This window comes from Mercenaria mercenaria, chromosome 13 (assembly GCF_021730395.1).
Source record: "Mercenaria mercenaria strain notata chromosome 13, MADL_Memer_1, whole genome shotgun sequence".
Taxonomy (NCBI): domain Eukaryota; kingdom Metazoa; phylum Mollusca; class Bivalvia; order Venerida; family Veneridae; genus Mercenaria; species Mercenaria mercenaria.
In genome coordinates, this window is record NC_069373.1 from 36,908,344 (window position 1) to 36,918,669 (window position 10,326).

Sequence of the window (10,326 nt, forward strand, 5' to 3'; positions counted from 1 at the left end):
ACACAGGGAGGCCATATGTCCAGGGCAGGGTCACACGTGGAGACCAAAATGTCAAGGTCAGGGTCACACTCGGAGGCTAAATGTCCAGGTCAGGGTCACACTTGGAGGTCAAATGTCCAGGTCAGGGTCACACTTTGAGGCCAAATGTCCAGGTCAGGGTCACATTTGGAGGCCAAATGTCCAGGTCAGGGTCACACATTGAGGCCAAATGTCCAGGTCAGGGTCACACTTGGAGGACAAATGTCCAGGTCAGGATCACACTTGGAGGCCAAATGTCCAGGTCAGGGTCACACTTGGGAGGCCAATTGTCCAGGTCAGGGTCACACTTGGGAGGCCAAATGTCCAGGTCAGGGTCACACTTGGAGGTCAAAGTCAAATAGCTGTATTTCATGTTCACTTTGTATTTTCAAAACTGCTGGAAAGATTTTCATAAAAGTAGTATGAATGTTATACCTTAACAAGATGACATTCATAACACTTAGCTTCCCTTTATCGTAGGCAATGTCTGGGGGTATTAATCATCAATAGTAATAGCTCTAGTCAAAACTTACTAACTTCATCTAAACGTATATGACAGTCTGATAAATGCATGGTACAAATATCTGAAATGGGAAATGGGAGTAGAAGTTGTCATGTATGTACATACATGTGTGACTGATGTACTTTTTCAGGGAAGATTTGGTGAATCAGTTTATGGAGCAAAGAGACCCATGGAAAGCCAACTACTTCAAAAGAGCCATTGATGCTCCACATCTCATATTTAGTGCTCCATATGTTCTTGGTAAGTTCCTCTATTTGAATAATACTTCAAGTTTGTAGCTTATGTACATGTCTGTACTTAAATGTATACTAGTCTTGCTCTTCTTGATTCTTAATACTTGCATATAAAGGTGATCTGTCACATTTGAGCCGCACCATGAGAAAACCAACATAGTGCATTGGCGACCAGCATGGATCTGGACCAGCCTGCGCATCCGCGCAGTCAGGTCAGGATCCATACTGTTCACTAACAGTTTCTATAATTGCAATAGGGTTTGAAAGTGAACAGTATGGATGTCTCCCCCCCCCCGTCCGCCCGTCCCGCACACTTAATTTCCGATCAATAACTGGAGAACCATTTGACCTCGAACCTTCAAACTTCATAGGGTGGCAGGGCTGCTGGAGTAGACAACCCCTATCGTTTTTGGGGTCACTCCATCAAAGGTCAAGGTCACAGGGGCCTGAACATGGAAAACCATTACTAATCAATTACTTGAGAACCACTTGACCCAGAATGTTCAAACTTCATAGGATGATGGTCATCCAGAGTAGATGATCCATATTGATTTTTGGGTCAAAGGTTAAGGTCACAGGGGCCTGAACATTGAAAACCATTTCCGATCAGTAACTTGAGAACCACTTGACCCAGAATGTTGAAACTTCATAGGATGATGGTCATCCAGAGTAGATGATCCCTATTGATTTTTTGGTCAAAGGTCAAGGTCACAGGGGCCTGAACATTGAAAACCATTTCCGATCAGTAACTTGAGAACCACTTGACCCAGAATGTTGAAACTTATAGGATGATTGAACATGCAGAGTAGATGACCCCTATTGATTTTTTGAAGGTCAAGGTCACAGGGGCCTGAACATTGAAAACCATTTCCGATCAGTAACTTGAGAACCACTTGACCCAGAATGTTGAAACTTCATAGGATGATGGTCATCCAGAGTAGATGATCCCTATTGATTTTTTGGTCAAAGGTCAAGGTCACAGGGGCCTAAACATTGAAAACCATTTCCGATCAGTAACTTGAGAACCACTTGACCCAGAATGTTGAAACTTATAGGATGATTGAACATGCAGAGTAGATGACCCCTATTGATTTTTTGAAGGTCAAGGTCACAGGGGCCTAAACATGTAAAATCATTTCCGGCCAGTAACTTGAGAACCACTTGACCCAGAATGTTGAAACTCCATAGGATGATTGATCATGCAGAGTAGATGACCTCTATTGATTTTTGGGTCACTCTATTAAAGGTCAAGGTCGCAGCAAACAGAAAATGGAAATCCATTTCTGGTCAATAACTTAAGAACCATTTGACCTAGAACCTTCAAACTTTATAGGGTGATAGGACTTACAGGGTAGATGGCCCCTGTTGTTTTTGGGGTCACTCCATTAAAGGTCAAGGTCGATGAGGCCTGAACATGGAAAACTTTTTTCCAATTCATAACTTGAGAACCTCAGGCCCAGAATGTTGAAACTTAGTTGGATGTCTGGACATGCCAAGAAGATGATCCCTGTTGCAGCCAACCATCGGTGTCTCTTTGACTTTTGCTGCTGTCCGCTATTGACTTCTTGTCTATACGACTATTCATTTGGGGAGACATGCACTTTTTATTAGTTTCTATTTTAAGTAATCATAATTATGTGTCTGTCCCTTTGTGAAGTGATACTTTTTTACTGGAAAGAATTTAGTGCAGAGACACTATTACACACGTCTGAAATACAGTTGAATCCAGAACAAAAATGATTTATTATTATGGCTCAGAGTGAGTATTTACCTTGTCACATGACCAGTAGTCACAGTTCAATGCTGAAAAAGATTGTGTAATATTGTCAAAAATACTCGCTCTGAATCAATGATAAATCATTCTGAGCAAGAAAACAACATATTTAGGTATTACATGATTGTTTCAGATCCTGTGAGCATTGAGTTATATGATTTAGTTCTGTAATGATCATCTAGAGCATGATCACATAAATATTCAGTTCTAAAAATGATTGTTTCAGATCCTGTGGAATTATCAGTGAATGATTCTGTTGGTGAAGTGATGATTGTAAAGTCTGTTTCCATTAAGGACAGTCAGATGGATTCAAACCTTGGTCACAGTCCAAACTATAAGGCTGCAGGTAAGCTAATGTTTGGTTTTGTTGATATTTGGTTAATCATTTTTAGAGAATATTTGGGTGTATTGCTTGTTAGTTGATACGTTTAAAACACAACTTTTTCAGTCAAGTGTTCAGTCAGGTGTTTAATGTAGCACATTTCGCAGATGTTTTGTAGGATATGATATAGGTAGGTATGTGGATATGGGTGGGGTTTTGGGTTGTTCTGTCATTGTGTTTTAAAAATACGGAGAGTCTAATTGTTCCTTTAAACTGAAACCATTGAGAATGCAGTGATTGGCTTTGTATTGGAAGCATCTAATTTATTTGTCCTGAAAGCTATAACTGTATTCCTGATCAGTGATGTTAGTTATCAGGAACATTACATTTGGTACATAAAATTCATGTGATAAATATACTTCCAGTATTGGGAGCTGTGTTTACACATGACCATATACGAGATACTATGGTTAAAACATCCAGTCAGACAAGTATAGGAAATTGTGGGGACCCATCGACCACTGCTTGTTACCTGCTAGACGATGGAGCCTTTGTTATAGCAACTAACCAAGAGCAATACTACACAAGTGTAAGTGAATTTATACATTTCAACTAAGCCTGTTTGACTCTATTAGACTTTAAAATAGTTACAAATGTGTTGTGATATTTCAAGCAAAAAAAACCTGGTGTTTCAGGCAGAATCTTGTTCAGTCTTCTTTCAAGGTACATGTAGCATCCTTCGGCTCCATATTTGACAATGTAAAATGTCTGAAACTTAGGCTTGAGACTGGCAAAAATTCAGTTTCACATAACTTTATTTGCATGTTTAGACTTTTAGAAATTTTGCTGAGCTGTCTGTGACTACCAGTCACATTCATGTAAAGTATCATCACAATGTATGCTAATGTAACATTGACAGAATATTGAGCAGTTCATAGTCTTAAAATTTCAGACAAATTTTGCTGAATTTTGGCCCAGTACCCTTAAAGTTTGAAAAACTTGAGTGTTTGTAAAATATTTATACAATCATCAGAATGACCTGTCTTCATTGATATAATTTGATGTTTCTTAAGAAATCTGTGTGGAGAATATATATTTGGCCAATTTATCACCAACAACAGTATTTGGAGGAACTTTTCTAGTGCCATTTTAAGCTGGAACTTGAAGAAGATGCCTGTTCCTATCTGTTCCCAAGTTACTGTTGTTTTGCACTATGTCATTTTAAATATAAATGCAGTATTAATAGATAGTGTACCAAATAAACTTACATGAGAGGTAACTTTTGTTTATAGGTTGGTCGTTTCTTTGGTAAAGTAGATCCGGAGATCATGTACCAACTGTATAACAGCTCCTTCTTTCACAGGTAATGTATCAATCTTCTGTAACTGCAGAACAAACTGACATATTTGTATCAAATTTAATTTTTCATATTTGTTCATTTCCTTTCACTTAATTTTGTATAATCATAGTTCAGCAACTTGCCAAGCCATTTGCTGAGTTTCTTGCTGGTGAAAAAGGTCTCTTTTACTATTTCACAAAAGATACTGTCATTTTCCTCTTCTTTTATTTGGAAGATGCCAGGTACTTTTCAAGGACAAGTGAGTGCCTATGTTAACTAACAGTTTTCATTATTGCATAAATACTGGTTTAGAATGGACGCAGTGGTCCAGTGGTAACACTGTCTAACTAGGAAACAAGGGGTCATGTCCCAACTCCTCCAGCTAAAAGGGAATTTGGGATGAGTCCCATGTATGGGAGCCTTACACCTGGCACACTAAAGAACCAGGGAAACTTCTGGAATTTAAGCATCTTTCTCTATCTTGCACTATACTCCCACTAACATTACTAACAGTCTTCTTGAGGAGTTGCCCATGTGGGTTACGTGTGGCAACTATACCTTACCATAAATACTGTTAAAAATGCTTTTCAGTTCATTGCAAAGAAGTGTGTGTATTTTTTGTTTTCAGACTGGAACAGTATGACTACACGGCAACATGTACAATAGTAAATGATGAGACAAGTGCAGCTAGTATCAACATTGTAAGACATTTCTTTGTCTAAAAGTATCTTTTATTTAGGAATTATTTGAAAGTCTGTACTAAGCTTTAATAAGATGCATGTAAGGAAATTGTAGTCTTGATGCATCAAGACACTGCCGAAAGAAAAAGTGCAATACATATTACTAAATTCAGTTTTTCTAAACTAGTCCTGAGCATGGCCTAGTCTTCATGCTTTTAAATCATATAATTAATTGTAATTGTTATATAGTTGCTGCTTTTACATTTGTCCATCTGATCAAAGTATGTACAATGAAAGTACAAAAATACATAGGTTGTTCTTTTCTGGTATATATCACTTTACTGGTAGCTTTCATTTTATATACAATTCCAGGATATATTTGGGGAGCATATATCAGTTTACTGATAGCTCTTTGTATTATATACAATTCCAGGATATATTTGGGGAGTATATATCAGTTTACTGATAGCTCTTTGTATTATATACAATTCCAGGATATATTTGGGGAGCATATAACAGTTTACTGATAGCTCTTTGTATTATATGCAATTCCATTTTATCCCATGACGACGATAATATCATTCGTTAAAATGAGATATGAGCCCACGCATGCGCAGTCAGTGTGCTTCGCGTATCTGATTTCATTCCAGGATATATTTGGGGATCATATATCAGTTTACTGATAGCTCTTGTATTTATCCATCCAATATAATTTGGGGGTATTAAATTACTCTGTCTCGTGTCGTCATCGTACATTCCAGGATCCTATTTCGGAGTTTCGTTAACAATCTTTGTTTTATATTCTTCAGAAATATTGGGGAGATTTACAGTTTGTCAGAATCTTTGTATTGATACCCATTGTGTCCCCATGAAGATAATATCATTGGTTAACAATTATGAGTGAGCACGTATGCGCACTTTGTTGTATTTTTGATTATATTCCATGATATTTAGGGAAATACGTTTAGATAGCTCTTGTATAACCACAGAGCCTAGGTTTATTTTGGGAGATATCAGTTTCTGATACTCTTTGATTATTACAATTAGTTTTTGGGGTCAATATCGCCTTGATGATAGCTTTGTTTATACAATAGACTTTTATGGGGAAAATCTTAAACTTTTTTAAAATATGCCATTTGTTTTGTTTTTGTATTATCACCTTTCTTCTGATGTTTCAATTATACTTCACTGGGTCAAGTGACCATGCGGTATATGCTTTCTTGCCTTATAATAAAAATTGAAAATCTTGTCTAACCATACTAGCATTGTATTAAATGTAGATATTATGTTATTACCCAAGTTTGTTTTGATTTATGGAGTATCAAATATTATGGCCAGGATGGAATTGTTCATATAACTTATTGAAAATTTTTAATTATTCGCAAATATTAAATAAAAATCAAATTTGACCACTGCTAATATTTTGAGTACAGTGATCCTTGAAGAGTTGACCTGATTTTGTCCTAGTGCCTACTTTTGTTCTAAGACTAAACCTTTCAAATTGCCTGCTAGTTTTGTGTTTGTAAAAAAGATAGTCTGTGGTTCTCTGCATTTTGTATATTGTCATTCTACAATGTCTATATTATTCAGGACATCAAACTTCAACATATCAAGTAAGTACAGATTGGTTTGAAATGATAAATAATTTATATTGGAATTTTGTCTGAAGGACTTTATGTTCACATTTGAGTTACAGTAGTTTATAATTGTGACACACGCATAAAATTTTGTATCCGAAATTAAAATTTAAGTCACTAATGAGTTTGAACATTGTTCTTTTCATTTGTAAGTTACAGCTTGAAATTGGACCACAGATGGGTTTTATAATATGAAAAACAACTTTGACGTTTTTTAATTACTATTTCCTGACTTATCAATTTTATGGTTAAGAGTTCAAATTTGACACATGCAAGTTCATGTATTCTGAAATAAATGAACCCTGATTTTGGACCTAGTAACTCTTTACAGAAATTCTCATTAAGTCAACAATTCTTTTCAGACTTTGGAGCCCCATGTAGTTTGTGTATGAAATGGTAGCTTTGAACCTTTAAGATTGACATATGACTATTACTACTTGTTTCTTCATAGCTACAGCCCAAAATGTAGTTACTAAACATTGCATGAGAATTGTGTTACGGAGAAAAAAAACTTTGTCTACCCTTTGACATTAAGATCATATAGGGGTGAATCCATTACTTTCCACCAGCCAATTTTGAAGGTTAAGGCTTTCTGAGATTTGTAAAACCCAAGTGCTAGATTTTTTCGAAGTGAAATTTGATTGATTTGGCTATGAATACTAACTTTTTTAATTATCCAAGCTGAGCTTAAATATTCGGACCACTTGCATATTTTAGTCATACTGAATTAAACATTTACTATTAAGATTGCAATCTAGGTGAACCTACTTTCATTCATTTCTCGAGCACAGAGCTTTCATATTTTACAATATGCACTGAGAGTTGTATACGAAATCAAAGAGAAAATTTGATTGAGCGAATGTCATGTAAGTTGAATTTCCATAGACTCCCAAAAATGGCCTGTGGGTCCCCAGATATCACAATCCATGTGACATCTCTTTTATTATACTGAATTTTCAGGTATATTTGAGGGAAAATATCAGTTTAATCTGTAGCTTTTGAATATTTGATACAAATTCCAGAATATTTAGGGAGATATTGTTTCTTGAAACTCTTTATAATATAAGAAATACCAGGAATGGAAAACAGTTTTATGATAGCATCTTTGTATTTATTGTAATTTCATTTGTAGTACTGACGACGATAATTCTTTTAAACATGAGACATGAGCCATGTGAAGCAGCACAGTGTTATTTCCGATCTGTATTCATTCCAGAATATTGGGAAGTCAAATATCAATTCTCAAGGATAGCTTTTGTTTGATTTACAATTGAGTAATTGGGAGTAATATCAGTTTACTGATAGCTATTTGTCTTACCATTAGGGATACATTTTTTGGGTCGCATAATACATTTCACTGATGAAGCCATTTCTATATATCTTCAATTCATTATGTAGTCTATGGGGTAGATGACCCATTAATTTTTGTCAATCAATTAGATTAAGTCCACGTCTGAACATGGACTTCGCAGTATCTGAGTCATTCTCGGATATAATTTAGGGAGACATATAAGTTTACCTGATAGATCTGTGTACTTATAAAAGTCCAGGTCAAGTGCGGACACAAAATTTATCAGTATGTAGCTGATAGACTCTTGATTAATACAATTCACAGGTGATAATTATGGGGGTATGTTATCTATAGATTTGATAGCTCTTGTTGAGAACAATCATGATTTTATATTTGGGGAAATCTATCACTGGCTTACTAATGGATAGCCAATTATGATTGTTGTGTTTTGATCTCGGCGGCTATTTTTGCGATGATTTGTAATGTAAATTTTCTGCTCTTTCATGGAGTGGCGTCCAAGAGACAGTGACTGGTACAATCAGAACACTTTACTTACTCCTTTAATAATGAAATATGTAAAACTTCCTACAACAAATTCATTGTTTAAACACTAATGGTAATTTACTGTTAATTCCCAGATGGTTTTTAGTTTATTGTGAGTAAATTAGTATGATACTTTATGGTTCAGGATTTAGTATTTTGGACCAATATTATTGATTAAATTTTTCTTTTACGCAAATATTTGTGTAATGGAAGGAACCAAAGTTATTTTAGTCTCCAAACAGTGGTATGTGAGTACTTGATTTATATCATTTTCTGTCTGTTTGTCCGCACCTAATAACCTTCGTTCATCCATCGTTCACCACTTTGAAAAAAATGTGCTGTTGCCTACTCTGTCAATTTATTGATAGGTCACTTAGTATCATGTTACAAATTTATTATACATTCAGACAACCCTAACTGCAACAAAAATTAGAACCATTGATAAGATTGAATGATGACAAAAATTAACCATTCATAATATGATGAGAAAATTTATCCAAGAGTCTTACAAGCCAACAAGTGATACAAAATTTGTTTATACATGCATTGAGATGCCATGATAAAATTAACTTAATCTCTGAAAAATTACCAAACTTTAGAAATGTGCACTAATAGAAAAATTCTGAAATTATAGTTACATGGTATGAAATGGAACATGTGTACAACCTGAATGAGACCAACAGGAGAACATTTATACAAATAGTGACATGAAAATTATCAAGTTCATTCATGAGACTGATGTTTAAATGTAAATTTCGTGCATTAGTAGATGTAATGTTAATTCGACCTTTGTCATGAGATAGCAGCAAATTAATATCTACATTCGAGTGAATACAAATACCAAACATTTACAGGTCCATGAACTACATGACCATCTTACAAATTGCATACAACTAAGACATACAAATTCCACCCTTTACACCTCAGAGACTCCTTACCCCTTATGCTAGGCTGATATCATATAAGTAGACTGCACATGACCAAATATACCTTGTCTAAAGCCATCGAGACTGACAGACATAAATTACAACATTCTGTTGTCCATCGAGATGCTGACAAACATGACCAACACCCTTATAGTTTATCAGACTATGACCAAAATTAGCCAAACATTGTTTGTATCAAGTGTGACCAAAAATTAAAAACAAGCTGTCATTCTTACCACTTATGCATTCATATTAGATTAATATATTATGTAGAATCAATAGAATCGAATTTGAAAAGCTTTGCTCAAAGCCATGCCATTTCATTATGTATTTCTCAGTTGATTAATCGAAAGTGTGAGAGGCAAAGTTTTTCGAATAGTTTTTTATGTAATCACAAGAGTTTATTCATAGTGTGTAGGAAAATGAAATTTTTAAATTAATTCACAGCTGAGGGAAATCATATTAAATGACAACTGGGTTGTATATTCTAAGTAAAGATGCTGATACAATAACAAAATCACAAAGTTATACAAAATAATGCCTAAAATAGCAATGAATTGTTCCGGTTCAATTATGAATATTCAGAAATCAGCAATCATGGTGACTATGCATTTTTATTAATCAAATTTTAGCATGAGAATTTCAAAAATAGTCTACATCATATGCAGAAATAAATTTTCATCGTAAACAGTGTTTTGAAAGTTGCATTTTTCCATAGTCATTATAAACTTACTGGGTCCCAATTTTCCAAATTATATTTTAGCAAATATCCCTAGACTAGAAATATCTTTTAATTTACATGAATTTTCTAAGTATATTGCAGAATTTTGAAAAATGTCTAGGAGTTAAATCATTTACACAAGTCCCTAAATAATTTTGCCAAAACTTGCAGAAAATCCTGTAAGGCGTGATATCGTGTTACTTGAAAGAATATTTGAAATATTTAGCAAGATAATTACCAAACTGAAATAATACATGTATTATAGATTATGCTTTTGCTTTAAAAATTTATTGTTAAGTTTTCATGAATTGTAGGTACT

The 10,326-nt window shown here is 34.8% G+C and overlaps 1 protein-coding gene across 1 annotated transcript in view; it reads left to right on the forward strand.

The window, feature by feature from the left end:
* LOC123530420 (voltage-dependent calcium channel subunit alpha-2/delta-2-like) overlaps positions 1-4,931 on the forward strand; it is a 92,325-nt gene extending 87,394 nt beyond the window's left edge. Inside the window, exons 27-31 of the mRNA XM_053520825.1 lie at positions 672-781; positions 2,775-2,894; positions 3,296-3,459; positions 4,163-4,233; positions 4,838-4,931. Of these exons, the coding sequence (XP_053376800.1) occupies positions 672-781; positions 2,775-2,894; positions 3,296-3,459; positions 4,163-4,233; positions 4,838-4,931 (559 nt within the window). The remainder of the gene's footprint in view (positions 1-671; positions 782-2,774; positions 2,895-3,295; positions 3,460-4,162; positions 4,234-4,837) is intronic.
* The last annotated feature ends 5,395 nt before the right edge of the window (positions 4,932-10,326 follow it).